An 18967-nucleotide genomic window follows, 5' to 3' on the forward strand; every position below is an offset into this window, starting at 1 on the left:
TTTTATGTGTACAGTGGCATTATGTACATTCACATTGTTGTGCAACCATCCATCTCCAGAACATTTCTCATCTTGCAAAACTGAAAATGTGTACCTATTAAAAATTAACTCTTTGTTTCCCTCTCCTCCCAGCTCCTGGCAAACACCATTCTCCTTTCTTTCTCTGTTAACTCGACTGCTCTTTGTACCTTACATAAGTGGAATCAAGCAGTATTTATCTTTTTGTGCCTGGCTTATTTTACTGACAAAATGTCCTCAAGTTTCATCCACATTGTAGAATGTGTCAGAATTTTCTTGATCTGTGATTTCTTACTTTTTGGAGGTGTCTCAGTTTTCCTAATTAGTACAGAGCCTTAACCACCTAGGTAAAATTCTCCTCAAATTTCTGTTTTCCTAAGGAGTAAAAGAAGTACTCCTTTAAAAGATTTAAAAATGTCTGATATATATTTATGTTCATATCAGCATTATTCACAGTAACCGAAAGGTGGAAATAATCCACATGTCCATCAATAGCTGAATGAATAAAGAAAATATGATGTATTTATACAATGAACCTTGAAAACATGTTAAGTGAAATAAACCAGATGCAAAAGGCCAAAAATTGTATGATTCCACTTATACGAGGTATCTAGAATAAGGTTAGTATAAGAAATAGTGATCTGAAGATAATTTCTACATCTCATGTTTATAAGAGTCACACATAGTTCAGTTTATGACTATTGACAATGTACCTGTTTGTGAAATGTCAAATTGATAAATTCTCCCTTGTCTTTAGTTTCGGAAAGTTTGTTTTCATGGTGAATTGCTGCTTGCTCTCTTTATGAAATATTAAGAAACCTACCTTTCTCCTTTGACTGTCAGGAACTGAGAACCACTTTTTATGCTGATTTGTAGTTATTAGCTGGACAAACCAGTATTTCCCTGGAGAATCATTAACTATCCTTAAATAAATTTCTATTTCTACTTACTCTGAGCACCATGAGTAAAGCAGCTTGGTTACAATTGAGGTCTTCGATTCAGACTGCTAGCCTGTGTGACTTTAAACCATGTTTCTCTGTCAAAAATGTCTTAACAGTGTGTCTGTTCTTATCACCTAGCACACAGCTTCTAGTGGTATTCCATTTCTGGAAAACAATTGACATATCTTTGAGGTTTCTCTAAGGTCTTTCCAAATGTATTTTATACATGCCACATATATGCCACTGTGTTTTAAACGAGATAATCTCAACCATATCTTTCAAATCAGGTTTAAGGATATCCATCCAGATGGTTTCCAGTGGTGCAATATTAGATGAAACCAAAAACTTTATTTATAGGAACAGTGCTCTCCACACATATATCACAGCCCCTAGTTTTTTTGGTCACTAGGGTTCCAAATTTTGGCACTAACTTTTAACTATCTTTTTTTCCTCCTTAAAATATCTAATCAGCTATCAAATTCTGTGGTTTCTTTCTTTAAAATTATTTTACATCTGTTTCTTCCTTTCTAATCTCAATGTCACACTCTCCCTCTTTCTTATTCAGACCATTGTAATTGCCTACTATCTGGATGTTTAGTCCATTCATTAGCAAAGTATTACAGATTGTGTAATGCTTTTAAACAACAGAAATTTATTTCTCACAGTTCTGGAAGCTGGAAGTCTAAGATCAGGGTGCCAGCATGGCTGGGTTTGGAGAAGCCCTCTTCTGGGTTACAGACTATTGACTTGTCAGTGTACTCATATGGTGAAAGGGTTAGTGATCTCTAGAGTCTCTTTTATAAGGGCACTAACCCCATTCATGAAGGTGGGGGGAAGGGGTCAAAGGCCTCATCTTTAAAATACCATCACATCAGGTATTAGAATTTCAATATACGAATCCCTACCCCACCCCCAATCTCTGTCACTCAGAAATACTATTCATCCTTTGTATGCTACCTTCTTAATTAAATTTTTCCTGATCCTTACCAAGGACGTAATCTTTTCTGGTTTTAACCTTCTTCTAGCCTTTTATATATGGTTGTCTTTTGTGGCAAATAGCATTTTAGTCTTATATTAAACTTAGTTGTGTATTTCTCTCTCCTCAATAAACTTTTAAGATAATGAACCAGATAATGAACCATGGCTCTTTAGCTGCTTACCATTGTTTCTTTATGTTTTCTGCTTAGATCAATGTCTTGCTTCCAATGGTACTTTAAAAAACATTTTATGAATGGAAATTGGCTTAACTCCAATACTGGCAGCATATCCCATAAAAACAAAAAAGAGGGTTTAAAATAGAGTGCTATTTATATAAAAATGTTTATTCCGAACATTCGGAATGTAATGAACAATTTGAAAGTTCGACAAAAAGGGAATGGTTGGATAAATTAAGGACAGGGCCCTTCCAACCAAGCATAAATGAAACCGGAGGCTTTGCTAAAATTAAAAACGACAATGTTTTGTTCAAGTGGCTTAGGATTTGTAAATTGAAAATACAGGTAGGCAATATCCAGAGTGTTCCAAAGGAAAAAGACAGGGTGAGAGTTTTCGTAGTAAAGAACACAGCTCAGAAAAGTCAGTCCTTCATTCTTAGTCCAGGTGATGCAGGCAGGAGGTGTGTGTGTTGGGGGGGGGGGGACAAGCTCTGCATGGAGAGAAGAGCTTCCCTTGGTAGAGAGTGAAGAGAGAATTCAACACACATGCCAAATTTAGGGGTCAACAGGAAAGTTTATTGGAAAAGAGGTAACAATAGAGAGTGGTCTCCTCTCAGAGGCAGATAGGGGCGCGCGCGCGCACGCACACACACACACACACACACACACACACACACACACACACGCACACAATCTCCAGCACATGAACATTCTTAAAGTCGTTCGGAGGTTTATCTATGGAATTTAAGTACATATAGGCACTGATGCACAACTGAAAAATTCAAAAGTTTAAATTCCCAGGCTAGTTAAAGCAAAGACAGAATTGTTTCCTCTGCCTGAGCCTACTTGACTTTTATAATCTAGCAGCTTAATCAGTGACTCCATTTTATTTCTTCACTCTTTTCCTCAGTCCAAATCTAATTAATCTCCTGTGTCTGGCCCATAAGAAGTATTTAAATTGTATTGAATAAATGGTATTGGAATATTATGTAACCAAGTGCACATGAAATCGGGTTTAGGAAAAAAATAACTTTCACAAAACATCCCTATTACATCTATAGAAAAACCTGTAGAAGCACATTGCTAATAACCAGAAGGGGCCAGAGAAAGCTACCCGTCACATTTGCACTGAAATTTAAAAGATGTCCTCATACATACTTGGATTCTCACAACAACCCTGTGAAGTATGCATGGGAAGTACTAACTCTGCTTTACCCGTAAGAAACCGACTCAGTGGAGGTCAAGAATGACTAAATGAGGAGGAGCCAAAATTCTAGCCTCCGCCCCCCGCCCCCCCACCCCCTCGAGCTAGGTCTCTATCCCTGCCACCCCTCGACAACCGTGACTGGAGTTGAGGGTATCGGTTTGCTTCTCCGCGCCAGCGTTACTTTAGCAAACTGAGCCCAGAACCCCCGGCGGCCGCGAGGGGCAGGTGCGCTAGCAGGCACAGGTGCCAGCGCGGCGCAGAGGTCGCGCGACCATAGAGTCCGGAAGTGCCGCCCGAGCCGCTCCGCGGGACGCTGCGCGGTCCCTGGTCCCTGCCCGGGACTGGCGAGGGCCGCGCCCGGGCAGGCTGAATGGCTACAGGGCTGGCCATCAGGGTGGTCGTGGGGCTGGCGGCCGCGTCGTTGGCGGCCGTGCTCTTGGAGCACTACGGCCTGTCCGGTTCGCCCTCGCCACTACCCCAGCCCCGCGCCCCCCGGAGGCCGCACCCGGCGCCGGGCCTTGGAGCCACCAACATCTTCTGGGGTCTGCAGGTGACGCAGCGGGAGCCCGGCGGGGGTGGGGGTCGGTCCAGAGCTGGCATCACTCGGTGAGACGCGGGCAGTTTCCGTGGGGGCGCGACCTGTGCATGTTTAGTTTCCACGCTCGGAGTTGGAGGGCTCGGCCCTTCCCGGGTGGGGTTGGGGGTGTTCGTTGATGCACTGCATCTTTACCTTTTCCTACCCCCCCTCCCCCACCCCCCGAGATTGCTGCTGGGTTGCTCTGCCGGTGCTGCCTCTTCCTGACTCAGATATCACCGTTTAATACCTGCTTTCGGCAGATATCCGACATTCACCTGAGCAGGTTTCGTGATCCAGGCAGAGCTGTAGACTTAGAGAAGTTCTGTTCAGAAACTATTGACATCATTCAACCAGCTCTCGTCCTAGCAACAGGTAGGGAAGATTGCTGTGCTGTCGTGTTGTTCTATGGTCCGGAAGGTAGAATGCTAGCCAGGGCTTTAGCTTTCTCTTTGGGGACCTTGGGAACACTATAGCCACAGCCCCAAGTGAATCCTTCTGCTGTAGAGAAGCACATTACAAACCCTTTGCCTATGGATAACTGAGTCAAGATCCAGGCTAAAAGACCTGCTGTGGCAAGGTTTTGTTTAAAGCAACTCACTGTTCTCTTCTTAATGTTGGCTATGTTTGTATCTTTTTGTTGTTGCAATTCTGAATTTGAGAGAGAATTAAGGAAAACCTTTTAACCACAAATCAAAAGGTTAAAAAACCCTAACTTTTCCATGTTCTTTACAGTATTTATCTTATATTGTCAATTGTTGGAGGCCTCAAGTGACTCAGGATATTTTTTCTCATCCCTTGGTACTTCTGTGACTTGGGTTCTGTAGAGTCTTCTAACCCTTAACCATTTACTCCTGAACTATGTTGGAGAAAAAGCTAAAGGAGCATCTGTCCTGTCTACTGGGAGATTCATCCCACTCATCTACTGAAACACTTCTGCTTATATGATGAAGTAGCAGTCCTCATTTTATGGAAGACCCTTGATTTTACATATCTGTCTAGTTTTCTAGAAATGTTGGTATCTCATTGTCCAAATACACCTTCCAGATTGCTTCTTGCTGTAAAACAAAGTACTTGGTGGGATTATATATCTTGATATTGGGTTTGGAAAATATGGTTGCCATAGATATCAGGCACCTTCCCAGACTATTGTCTTATATAGAGTTTTCATTTTATCAGAGTCTCATGCTCTCTTGAAAGATATATATGTATATATTTTTCCCCAGCCCATTTCTAATATCATAGGAGATTAAATAGGCACTTGCTGAGAAAATCTAGATCGCTTGCTTTGGACATAAATGGACTCATAAGTAACTAAGCTTATACATGTTGAGTCCTTTAAGATCTTTGTTCCTTCAGTGTGCACTAAAAAACAAACATTGATTCCCTGGAGTTTATTTTGCATTGTGATTCAATTCTTATGTAAATTTACAGGAGATCTGACAGATGCCAAAACAAAAGACATGTTGGGATCTATGCAGCATGAGGTAGAATGGCAAGCCTACTACAGTATTCTGAAGAAGACAAGAGTCATGGAAAAAACCAAGTGGCTTGATATCAAAGGAAATCATGGTAAGAGTCAAGACCCACATATAATTTAGACTGTGTTTTTATTTCCTTCAGGAGCCTAGATTCTGCAGGTTTAGACTGTAAAATTATTAACGGAGACATTATATCATAGGTTTAGATATACCGAAGGCCATAACTTAAAACTGTAACTATAACATGTGATTTTAAAACTTCCGATGTCACTGTTGGCTTTTGTGGAGGAAGTTGGTATGGTCCTTTATTCTTTACATGGAAGAAAAACTTCTACCAAAACCAATGCAGGTGGATGTTTAAAAATATATACATTTTGCTAAGTGAAAGAAGCCAAACTTGTAGTCTATGTACTGTATGATTCCAGTTCTGCGACATTCAAGAAAAGGCAAAACTATAGACAGATAACAGATTGTGGTTGCTAGGGGTTGGGGATGCAGGGAGAGATTGACTACAAAGAGATATCCTGAGAGAATTTTGGGGGGTGATGGAACTGTTCCCATTGTGGTGGTAGATATATAACTATGCAATTATCAAAACCTATGGAACTGCACATCACAAAGAATGAATTTTACTGTATAAACATTAAAAAATTAAAATTGCAAATAAATCCCCAAATGCATGGGGAGAGAAATGGATAATCCCTTTCCATTTTTCAGATTATCTTTGTTGTATTGGTAAGGGAATAAACTCTTCTCCCAAAGTATCTTGATGGTAGTAGGTTTGTTTGTTTTACAAAGGTTGACTTTTATTATTGGTTACTTCATTTGTGTGTTCATTTGATTATTCGTTGCTGATGAGTACCTAATTATATATATATATATATTTTCTTTTTAAAAAGTCTTTATTGTGATCTCTCATTTTTGTACTTGAATTACAACATTTCCCAAAGGGGTGATGATGCATAATCATATTCTAAAAAGTACATGTAATGTATTATAGCATCTCCTCAGTGTATTATTGATTGTCTTAAAAATTCCTTGGTTAAGAAACTTCCTTTTCTTCTAATCCTTGGTGCTGATATCAGACCAACCTTCAGTCCTACTTCTTATCATACTGACAGGATCTAGCTCTATACTCCAACCTCCCTCAAGAACAAAACACAGGAACTTGTTCTGGAATCCCTTGGGCAACTGCAGCTAGGATACTCAACAGCCTCAGCTTCAATTTACAGAACTTTATTTCATCATTGTTTTTTTTCTCTTAAATTTAGGCTGTTGGTGCTGAATTATGAATTGGAGATTTGTGTGTACCTTGGAGGCTGATACTTCCCACAGCCTGAGGGTCACCTCAGCTAAGCTGAGGCTTCACCTGAGAGCAGAGATGTCTACCTCCGACTGTCCTTCCATAGAGCAGGGGTCAGCCAGCCAGGAGATAAATTCCTTTCAAAAACAAACAATATCATGTACCCTGCTGGCTCTTGAAGCTACATACATAGAACCATGAGCCTTGCTTTCAATTCTTAAAAGACCAGTCTGGGCTGTCTTCTATTTCCTGGTTAATGGAGCCAATTGGGGCTGCACAGGCCTCAGGCTCCTTGTGATCATTACAACAAACTCTGTGTTCTGTGGTGCCCAGGGGAGGTGCTGGCCTTCACCTTGCCTGTGTCATATGACTGTTTCTAATCTGATACTTCCTCACCAAAGAAACTCCTATATTTCCCTTATTTGTGCTGGTGCTTCAGCTGGACTTGCTTCTACAGTGGGCTCTGGCTCCAGACGAAGAGGCGGTGGCTTTGTGGGCTGAGATGTTCCTCTAGCACCTGAGGGGAGCTTCCTGTGTGTGGCCGCGGAAGATATTACCTGTTGTAGAGCTTGATTAGAGCCCAGAGGCTGCAGGAAACTGGCAGCTTTGCTGAAGTGGTCCAGTGCTTTGATTTGGGATCTTTAACTGGTTTAGTCCAGACCAGTGCCTCCTCGATCTGGAGAGCAGCTCTCAACTTCTGCGCCATCTCCACCATCTCAGAGTCAACTTCCAGAAAGCTACTGTCCTTGAGTAGGTTGACTTTCTTCTCCATCTCCTGATACTGGGCCAGGGTGCCCTGCTTCTCACCTTGGTTGTACAGCAGCACAACGTAGTTCAGGTTGACTAAAGGATTACACTTATCCAGGTGGACAGCTTCTGCATAGGTTCTTTTGGCATTTTCTGCGTCTTCTAGATTGGTCAGAGCCACAGCCAGGAGCATATAGAGCTCCCCCATCTTTGGCTGGAAGTTGATGGCTGCATTGAGAAAGTAGAAAGGTGGTGCATACCGCTGCATGGTCAAGTGGACAAGGCCCAAATTATAGAGAATCTTCCAATCGATGGGTGCCAAGTAGTTGGCTCATTTCAGGGAGCCGATAGCAACTACATATTTTTTCTTGCCAAGAAACACATTCCAATGTTATTCCAGAGTGGAGGACTTTCTGGAACAGCACAAGCTACAACTCTGTATTTGGTGAGGGCGACATCAAAGTCTCTGTGGGTCTACATCATGCTGCCTGCTGCCAAAATGGCCTTGTAGTTGGTAGGGTCATAACTCAGTGCATTCTCAAGATGTTCAGTGCCTTCTGGTAAATGTTGAGCTGTAAGTAGAATCCTAAAGTTGTAAGAAGTTCTGTATTTGCTTTGTTGTAAATTTTGATGGCCTTGTCCAAGTCTCCCTCCAGCAAATGAATCTTCCCCAGTATTATGTAAGTCGGATCATGCCTGTTAAGGTGTAGGGCATTATACAACTGGTCTTGTGCCTTGTTGAACTGTTTCAGATAAATGTAGCAAACTCCTAGGTTATGACAGATCTCCCAATCTTTCTGGTTAAGTTTAGCTGCTTCATTAAATACTTTAGTGGCAGCTTTATGTTTGCCCAAAAGAAATAAAGACCTGGTCACCTGCTTGAGGTTATCAGCACACTGAAGGCTGAGAACAGCACACATCTGAAAGAGTTCTAGGGATTCTTGGATATTTCCTACCAGATGAAATATCAGTGCTTGGACATAGATAGCATATTCACATAGCCCCGGCATCTCCTGAAGCTGTTCTTTGATAACAACCTTGTACACTGCATAATCCTTCCGGATATAGTGGAGATGTATCAACCAGTTCTGCTTCTCTAAATTAGGAAACTCTGGAGCTTTTTTTAGCTGGGGTTTTTGAGATTCAGCAGATGCAGGAAACAGTTCTTTCGAGTCTCTCCTCAGCCATCTTGACTCCACCCTCTAATTATATTTATTTTTAAATACCATTTTAAAGAGATAATTCTATCTGGTTAAATACAGATAGAATTGCCCTTTTACAAAGCAACTAGGAATTATAAATTGAAAATAAGATATCTGGCTTGCAACTTTCTCTGCTATATTTACATTTATTTTATTTCCTGATCCTAATTAGTGGTACAAGTCAAATTCTTTTGCAATAAGTGGCAAATATGTGTGTATTTTTAAAAAAGTTTTTCAAGTCAAGCAGCTGACTTATTTCAAGTAATAAATATCAAACACTCTTGCGATGAAATAATTTGGATAGTCCTTTGGTGTTCATAATAATCTGATTGGACTTGCATAAACATAAATGCTTCTGCTAATGGTATATATACTTGTATTTTGTACCAAGAGTGGAAACTAATCTTTACTAAAATTGAACTATAACAGAGTTATCTTCATACTCAGCAAGAGGATTATATACACATTAATATTTCTTTTGGCCTAAGTTGGGCTTACAGCTTACTTTCTAAGGTTATTAGAAATGTAGTAGATTCCTGGAAGTCAAACAATTTTAACTATTATAACCAGTCAGTCAAGCTCTAGGAAATCATTATATTTTCAGGTGAGTGTTCTGTGACATCCCAAATCTTAACTTTTACCATTATATAACGCCCTTCTTACCAGATCTTCTTTGTGATTTAAGAAGAGAGGGGCTATGCTGTTTAGAAGTCTGTGGCATGAATCCACTTAGTAGGCAAGATTCTAATCTTTGCTCGTTTCCAGAATCACATGATTAAAACAGCAGTAATAACTGTCCAATCTTTTAACTTCAAATTGATTTATATTCTGAATAGTATGTAATTCAAAACATTTATTATTCTACTAGATGCCTTTAATAAGTTTCCAGATAACCTGAATTATATTATCAAGTTTTAAAAATCTAATTAATTGCCATCCTACTATTTAAAGTGTTATTGAAAGAATTGTCATTTTTATTTAGTCATTAACATGTTTTCATTTTCTTTTGAATATAGATGATATTTGCTCTTTTTTTTCTTCTTCACTCTTTTTAATTAGATGCATTCAACATTCCAAGTCTGGAGAGTGTCGAGAATTATTACAGGTACTATAACGAACAGAAGACAGACCATGATGTGTTACAAGGAGGGTGCAGTCAATTCAATAAATGGGTGAAAAATTTTTTTAACAGATACGATTTCTATATATAGAAACTCTGGTAATTTAGAAAAGGAGACTGTGTGTGTGTGTGTGTGTGTGTGCGCGCGCGCACGCGGGCGTGTGTGTGTGTGTGTGTGTGAGAGAGAGAGAGAGAGAGAGAGAGAGAGAGAGAGAGAGAGAGAGAGAGAGAGAGAGAGAGAGAAGAGAGAGAGAGGAGAGACAGATTCAGTTTTTTTGTTTTTCAGGACCTTTTCCTTTAATTTTTTTATTTCAATAACTTCAATGCTTTTTGTTTTTTAATGGTACTATTAATATTCCATACAGACTTTTTTTTTTCCATTGATACATAGCAGATGTCATTTAGATCAGAGCTTGTCAGAGTACTATGGTTTTTAGGAATGCTGAGATACTGATTCTCTCAGCCTCTAGGGTGGTTGAAGAATCCAATTGATTACCCCTGGCTGCTTTGTCCTTTCATCCCAGTATGTCACATAAATATGAAATTTTTCTTTATGTGCCATGAATATGAAAAAGGCTATGCGTGTGAAAGGATTTTTGAGTAAGAAAACCAATTCTCTAATTTCAGTGTGTTGGGATTCTTCTTTTGGTTGTAGTTTCACTTTCAATTTCAGGGTATTCAGTAGCTTTGTTCTGCATTGTTGATCAAGTAGCAAGCATTTATTGAGACCCCATCATTAGATAGTATGAGAGATACAAAAGTTAATATTAAAAAATACAGCCTCTACCTTCAAGGAAGTCTAGCTAAGGGAGCTAAAAATTATTTAGGAAACAATTAGAAAAGAACATGAAGGAATGGCTGGTGAAATGCTGGATTATTTGTTACATATGATCATCACTCTGAAAATTAGAAAAGGAAGAGATCAGCTTGTGGTGGACATAGAAAAGACTTTATTTTTAGCTAAAACATTTTTTAATTTGGTATAATTGACATAATATTGTGTAAGTTTAAGATGTACAGAATGTTCATGTGATACATGTACATTGCAAATATGATTACCACCTTAGCTAAAAACTTAGGTCACATAATTATCATTTCTTTTTTGTGGTGAGAACAATTAAGATCTAGTCTCTTTGCAACTTTAAAGTTTATAATATAGTATTTTGACTATAATTATTATGCTGTGCATTAGATCTTCAGAATTTATCTACTAGTAGCAAATTAGAGAAGATGCTATAAAAGAAGTGAAAATTGCATCCAGTTTTAAAAGATGGGTAGGATTTAGACAAGTAATAAATATTGTGGGGTATATTTAGGCAAAAAGAAAAACAGCTTTAAAAGCTAAAATGAGTTTTTGGGGGCAGTAAGGAAACTGATATCACTAAAATAAAGGTTCATATTGATTACTGACATGATATTGGATAGGTAGCCTGGGGCCAATTTATAAATGTCTTAAGTGATAAGCATAGAAATTTAGATATGATGGTTAGTAGTAGTTCATTATCCAGTATGGGTTCCCAAGGTGACAAATAACATAATGAAAATCGTATTTTATAAAGGCGATTGCACAAAAAATAAAGATAGAGATAAAAAAGAAAAAAGCGAGAGATTAGAGTTAGGTAGATCAAATAGGAGAGGCTTGCAGTAGTCCAGTCATAATATGAAAAGGGCCTGGGTATGAGGATGGTGACATCAATTTGGGGGTGATAGGTAAAAGATTTTAACTAAGATGTAATTAGAGTCACTATATTTGGAAAAGGAGGTCATCCTCTTTTGTTAATGTGAGAAAAGAAAAGGCCAGTGATGGAAATCTTTCACTCCTTGTTAACTGTTTGTATCTTTGATGGTAACTATGGGAATGGAGATAATAAACATTTTCAAAGAAGAATTAACAGTACTTGGAGTCTAACTGGTTATTGAGAAAGCAAAATTGTTAGTCACTTTAAAATTTCTTACCATTATAATTTTGTTTCTAACCACTTAAAGCATCTGAATTTAATAAATGGCATTTTTGCTAGAGATGTAGATATTACAGAGATATCAACCTGAAGGAAAAAATCTTAAATCTTGATCTTAAGAATGCCCCAAAGAATGCCAAAATCCAGAATTCAAAAAATGTTACTATCATATATTTTAGCCTCTGCTTTTAAATAGTTGGATTTATTTTTAGATAGTTAGATTTTAATGTGTGAAAAATATAGGAAAGGAAACAATATGTGAGGTTATAAAATCTTGAGCAATAACTCTGAAAACAAATTGAGTAGGAAAAATATAAATAAAAATTTTGGTGAGGAAGAAGCCCTGAAATAGAAATTTTAAAAATACCAAGAAAGGAGGCTATAGAATTAATTGCCTATTAATTGTAATAATATCTGCAATATTTATTTTATGATATATTTGATGGCTGTTGTGGCTTAAATGCAGCTCCCTGGTAGCACATTAAGTTTCAGAAGTTTATTTGTATTTTTTTAACATACGCTTCTAGGTAAAACATCACATAAAACCCTTAGATATTTTCTTTTAATGTTCTGACATTTGACATATGGCTCACTTAAAATTATTCTAGACAGATCCCAATGTCATCTATACTTTCCTTCGCATTTATTCAGCAAATACTTAAAGAGTGCCTACTCTGTGTACTATATTACCCATTCTTTCTCTCTATTCTTCACGCTCCTACTTTATGGACACCTGAACACTATTGACTCTTAAGGTAGGGAGGACTTTCAGTATTGAACGTGGACTCTGTATGTTATCCTTATATTTTTAGGAAAAAGATTTATTTACCTAGACTTAGATTATCATTTTCCTCCTGGCTTGATGACTTACATCATCTTTACAAGGCTTTATTGTGAGTTAAGCCTTTGTAGCCCTGTTTCAAGAAGTAAACACTTTTTGTATCTCACTGTATCAAGAATTTAGTAGGTACTTAGTAGGATTTCAATTTTTTTAATGATTGGTAAGTATCATTTACTGGATTCTGATTGATATCTTTTGAAATGTTTAGTGGGTTGCTTAAAATAGCACCCCTACTTCTCTGCTTTACTTGACAACCTTGTGTTTTGGTTACTGATGAATTCGCCTGAGTCTTCAGAGACAATGGGAGAGAATCTTTAAATTTTCTTTTAATCAATTTATCCATTGTGGATCTAGTTTAGTGTATTTCTCTGTCAAATTAGGCAAAATATTCTGTCTTTTGTGATTGCACTAAAATTTTCCTGCCTTATATTTTTTAGGAAATATTCTGCTGTACGTAGGGATGGCTCTTTCCATTATGTCCACAGTACTCCCTTTGGCAACTATTCTTTCATCTCTTTGGATGCCACCCTAAATCCAGGGCCTAAAAGACCCTATAATTTCTTCGGAATTTTAGATGAGGTACAGTAATAATCTCTGTTCCCTTTGTAGCTAACCTATTTTATCTTTTTCTCAGATACATGTAGCTTACTTAAAGTTATCCTAGGTAAACAAGTTCTTATCTCAAAATGCTTGAGAAAAATTTTTACTATAGTTACAGCTATAGCTAGAAAAAATCACTGGCTACTTCAGCACTGTTATTGCTATCCCTGTTCTTGTACTAAAATCTGGGAAAGAATTACCTCACATTTTATATTTATTCAATAAAAATTTATTAAATATATACTACTGGACATACAGCTTTGTATACTATATGGTATATTCCTAAATCCCCACAGTTGCCATTTTTAACTAAAGATCTATATATTTTTTTTTTTTGTAAGAGAAGGGCAACCATTGAAGTAAATAAGTTTCTTTTAAAGTACTTTTTGTAAGCTAGGTGAAACTGTTGCTAGATTGAAACTGTCTGGAAAGTCCCATCTGAGAACTTCTCATTGTTTCTCGGTACAATAAATGTCAACTCATAAAGTTTTTTTAGTTTTTTAAATTTATTATTTTTTTTATAGTGCCATTGGTTAACGAAATCCAGTGTTTCAGCTGTACATTTTAACAGTAAGGTATACATGCATTTACACTGTATCAACTTATACATTTTTAATGAGCACATGCCCATATGCGTGGCATATATACCCATATATAAAAATACAAAAGTGATAAGATCAAACCCTGGCCTCTTAGAATATTTAATCTAGTGACAGGACATACAACCAATGCAGAGATAACTATAATAAAAGGCAGAATTTTCTAAGTGCTAAATGAGATTCAAAGTGATCTGAGGGTTCAGAGGAGTTCAAAGTCAAGTGAACAGACTATTGTTAGATGCATTGTGTTATGTTAGACATTTTATTTAATGAAGGTATGTTTTGTTTCCTATCAAGTGTCTTTAGATGGGGTTCATTAACTTATTGTCTTAAAATGTACTCCTTAGAACAGTAAGGTATGATTCGAGAATCATCTGCATGAAAATTAGCTTGAGTCTTATAAAACGCAAATTCCCAGGATTCACCTGAGACTTATCAAATTAGAAATCCTGGGGGTGGGTCCCAAGAATTTATTGCTATAAGCACTTCACTGATAATATTAATGTATATTTATATATGCACAAGTTATTTTTAAAATCAGCTTCTTGAGAGATGATTTACAGACAATAAAATGCACTTGTTTCAACTGTTTGAAGAGTTTTGATAAATGTATATACTGATGTAACTAACTGTCACCACAATCAAGAAAGAACACTCCATCACCCCACAAAGTTCTCTTGTGCAGTCAGTCTCCAGCCCTAGTTCCAGATGACCACCAATTTGTTTTTCTGTCAGTATAGATTAGTTTTGTTTATTCTAGAATTGTATATATTTGAAATCATACTCTTATATACTCTTATGTCTGGCTTCTTTGCTCGGTATAATGTTTCTGAAATTCATCCATTTTATTGTGTTCTTCCCTTTTTATTGCTGAGTAGTATTCCATTAATGAATATACTATAATTTGTCTTTGGTTTCTAGTTTTTGGCTATTATGTGTAGAACTGTTATGAACATTTAGGTATAGGATTTCTGTAGACATATGTACCTCTTATTCTAGAAATTTAGTTTTAGTATCATCTTTTTTAATCTCATTGTGGTATACAGGGCTGAAAAGATTACTGGCATTTTTTAATAAAAAAATTCATAATCCTTATCTATCAAATGGGGATAATACCTGCCCTACTTAGCACAGTTATTTTTAGGATCAAGTGAATTATAATGTATTTGAAAACAGCTTGAAACTTATAGATGTCCATACAGGTCATTAATTAGTAGGGTTTAAGCCCTAGGTATAATGTACTTATTATTATAAAACTTCAAGGGAGCTGTTTAATTTGCTGACATCAGATTTCAGCCTGAGCCCTAATTAAAGATCCTTCTATTTTTCTTCCATTTCAGAAACGGATGAAGGAGCTTTCAATACTGGCCAAGGAAAGTAGTCAGAGCAACCACAGTATTTGGTTTGGACATTTTACAACGTCCACTATTCTTTCTCCATCACCAGGAATTCGGTCAATAATGAGGTGAGGCAGGTTTCCAAAAACAAAATTAGTTGTTTTTAATTCTTTTTTGTTGTACTACCTATCTTGCTTTCCTGAAGAGATGTTTTTATTAGTTTGGCACCACAAGTTATCTTTGTTCATCATTCCATTTATTTTTTATTGGTTAGTTCGGCTACAGCTTATTTGTGTGGGCATCTCCATACACTCGGTGGACTGATGCCTGTTTTGCACACTCGTCACTTCCAGGGCACTTTGGAACTTGAGGTGGGAGACTGGAAGCAAAACAGAAGGTAAGGGAACTACCCCACAAAATAAAACTTACACATGTTAAGTTTTGCTAAAGCAATGATAGCTTTGTTATTGCTATCATGGGTGATCCCAGTTAAGGAAAACTTGTGGTATCTCTGTTTTTGAAGTAATGTATGTATGTAACTGGCAATCTTTGTTGTTATGCAAAAACCTTGTTGCAACAGTTACATGTTCGCTGTCACTATGTTTGTTGGATTTGCAAGACATATCTATTAGGAAATAATTCTCAAACTCTAGTGTACACAAGCATTATGGAAGAGCTTATTAAAAATAAAAATTTACAGGTCCTACTTCTAGGGATTTTGATTGTGTTGGTCTGGGGTAGGAGCCAAGAAACTTCATTTTTGAAAAAGCACACCAGGGCTCAATGGACCACATTTAAGAAACATTAGGACTAGAAATATGTCATTCCCCTCTCCTCTGAACCTTATATCTACTTTTCTAATTATTGCTATAAAATATTAGTGATTTAAATTCTTCAAAGAGATGATAGTTACTTTTATCAAGGTTAAAGTTTTTCTAAGAAAAAACAATTTATCTGTCAAAAGCATACAGTGTAGTTAATATAGAGAGAAGGAACTAAATATATATTTCAATACTATTTAAATGAAATAGTTTAAGTACAGATAAGTATCATCTCCTTATACATTTTGAGGAAACTATTTAAGTGAAATAATTTAAGTATAGATGAGTATCATTTCATAGTTTAACTATTATCAATTGCTATTTAATTAAAACCCAATACTGAAGATATTAGGCACCCAATAAATATTTGTTGAGCTGAATATGTTTTCTTACCATTTTTAGCTACTTCCATTAATTAGAAAGCAGCTTTACATTTTAGAAGGTACCTGGTCATTTCGGTTGGCTTTTCTAGAATCTGTAAAAGCTATGCTTGAAGCCTGTAATTAATTGGCTACTGTAATTACTTTGAGCTAAGACCTGTCTATTTATAATTGTGAGGCTGTGGGCTCGGCTAAGATTGCCTCTTACTAGATAGCCTTCCTAACCCTTGATCAACCTCTTTATTTCTTATAATACAGTTTCAAATTAAGCAATGTTAATTATAAAACCATTTTCTTTCTCTTTCCACCTGCTCTCATGTGTTCCAACCCTGGGGTTTTATCTGGGGCTTTACTGAAAGGACCTAACCTTTACCTGCCCTTATTATACGTTTGAGTTGTATTAGTAAAATAGAAGAATTTTTAAAAACAACATATTAGTAATACTAGGCTAGGCTTTGTTGTGGATACAACAAATGTAGAAATATCAGTGGCTTAACAAAATAGACATCTAATTTTTCATGTCTGTAAATCTGGTATGAGTCAGGGTAACTCTATTCCACAGAGTGACAGGGATTCAGACTTCCTTCATCTTAAAAAGCTACTATTTTGATACCTCAATTCCAAGTCAGGGAAGAGAGCATGGAAAACTCACACCCACTCTTAAATACGTTGGACCAGAAGTGTAATACATGTCACTTCTGTTCACAGCTCATTGGCCAGAACTAGTCACATGGTCTCAACCTAGTATCAGGGAGATTGGTAAATGCAGGGGAACACGCGGAGTATTTGGAGAGCCCTATTGTTTCTGTTATAGTTAATCATTTCTCAATTCTAAAAGTTAGAAAATACAACTTTTGGTTATTCTTTAATGAGTATTTATAACTCTCATTGTGCATTTAGAAAATCAAGACAACTTAACTTTTGTTAATTTCTTTGAAATTATAGAAATAAAAATTTAAAAGATGATTGAAAGGTTTCTAATTGTGTTTATTTTCATATTTTATGTAGCATTGTTGGTGAGATGAAGACTGTCAGGTATTAGGTTTATGATGAATGTCTTAGGTTAAAAATAGTCTTAAAGCATAGAAATCAAATGAATTAATGCAACAAACATTTATTTAAAAATTAGAGTGTGTGCTATGTACCAGACATTGTAGGGTACAGTTAAATTCATTGCTTCAATGAGATCCCAGTTGTTGTGACAAATGTGAAGTATAAAGTAACAGCGGCAAGGGAAGACAGAAAAACAGTATTATTTTCTCTGCATTCAAATTCATGATCTCAGAAAGTATAGTTTTATATTTTTATATTCTGTATATAACCTTCATACCTCTTAAAATGTGAACTGACTAAATTGCCTCCTTGTCCTCTGGTCTCTAGGTACCGCATCTTTGCTTTTGATCATGACCTCTTTAGCTTTGCTGATTTGATCTTTGATGAGTGGCCTGTGGTTCTTATCACCAATCCTAAGTCACTCCTCTATAGTTGTGCTAAACACGAGCCTCTTGAAAGACTCCTTCACTCAACACACATCAGGTAAGTAGCAATTTTTCAGAATTTACTTTTTGTTTGATATTAATGGAGACTACATCATTGTGACTGCATTCCCATGTGACAGCTATGAGATGCCCTTCAGTTGTTTCAACAATTTAAACATATAAAGATAAACTGCTTACTGGTTCATTCTAATTCAGTTTAAAAAATGTTTTCATAAGCTGCTGAAATTTAAAAATCCAGAAACTGTAATATTATTACTTTTGTGTATACCACCTTTTTATTTGCATGTTGTTACATTGCTATAATCACAATGTACATATTCTTTTACATCCTACTTTTAAAAATTTATGTTTTATATCAGAAACATTTTTTTCATTTTGCTACATAGCCTTCCAGAAAAGCAAAAGCTATATAAACCTTATGGAATTGAATGTTCAATTGCCATATTGAATTTGACAGTATGAATTAAAGGGACTTACAGCCTTTTTCACACATAAGGGCACTCTTTTTAATATATATACTTTTTAAAATTTTATTTCGAAAAGTAAATACAACCACCACCTTTTGAAAATAGGGTATGGGATTATATGTGTATTTCCTTCCCACCTCCCCACCCCCTGACAGAACATAACATTTGAGTTTTCCTTTTCAGGCAATCTCTTTTTGTTATGTTTTTACATAGTTGTAATCATAAGGCACAGTCTATTCTAATTCCTACTTTTTTTTTTAAACTTCAACAGAGAAAATGTATCACAGTTTACTTAATCATTTTCGTATCTTATTGGTGACCTTTTCTATTTTTTTCTAATTTAGGGATAAGCATCTGGTATACATAGATTCTTCCTTAATTTGAATAATTCTTTAGATAGAGTTCTAGAAGTGGGATTCTAAGTTAAAGAGGTTGAATTCCTATATGACTTGATAAAGATTGTTCAATTACTTTTTTTTTGTAGCTAAAAGCATTATTCCTTTTTTAAAAATTGTGGTAAAATATACGTAACATTTACATTTTAACTATTTTTAGGTAGACAGTTCAGTAGCATTAAGTGCATCCATATTGTGCAACTATCACCACTATCCCTCACCAGAACTTGCATCTTCCAAAACAAACTCTATACCCATTCAACAATAACTCCCTACCTGCCTCCCTGCTGCCTCTGGCAATCAGCATTCTACTGTCTGTCTCT

At 36.5% G+C, this 18967-nt stretch overlaps 1 protein-coding gene across 12 annotated transcripts in view; it reads left to right on the forward strand.

The window, feature by feature from the left end:
- Window positions 1-3429: 3429 nt before the first annotated feature.
- TMEM62 (transmembrane protein 62) overlaps window positions 3430-18967 on the forward strand; it is a 29727-nt gene continuing 14189 nt past the window's right edge. For 2 of the 12 annotated variants that reach the window (XM_036239056.1, XM_036239057.1), the window contains exons 1-8: window positions 3430-3870; window positions 4083-4269; window positions 5329-5466; window positions 9687-9732; window positions 12984-13125; window positions 15086-15210; window positions 15357-15479; window positions 17664-17819. In XM_036239056.1, coding sequence (XP_036094949.1) covers window positions 3691-3870; window positions 4083-4269; window positions 5329-5466; window positions 9687-9732; window positions 12984-13125; window positions 15086-15210; window positions 15357-15479; window positions 17664-17819 — 1097 coding nt within the window. In that variant the 5' untranslated portion in view covers window positions 3430-3690. Of the gene's footprint in view, window positions 3871-3905; window positions 3927-4082; window positions 4270-5328; window positions 5467-6646; window positions 8000-9686; window positions 9733-12983; window positions 13126-15085; window positions 15211-15356; window positions 15480-17663; window positions 17820-18967 lie in introns of those variants that run through there. The other 10 variants (XM_036239055.1, XM_016144955.2, XM_016144954.2 and 7 more) reach the window with 10 other exon arrangements.

This window comes from Rousettus aegyptiacus, unplaced genomic scaffold (assembly GCF_014176215.1).
Source record: "Rousettus aegyptiacus isolate mRouAeg1 unplaced genomic scaffold, mRouAeg1.p scaffold_m13_p_3, whole genome shotgun sequence".
NCBI classification, from domain to species: Eukaryota; Metazoa; Chordata; class Mammalia; order Chiroptera; family Pteropodidae; genus Rousettus; species Rousettus aegyptiacus.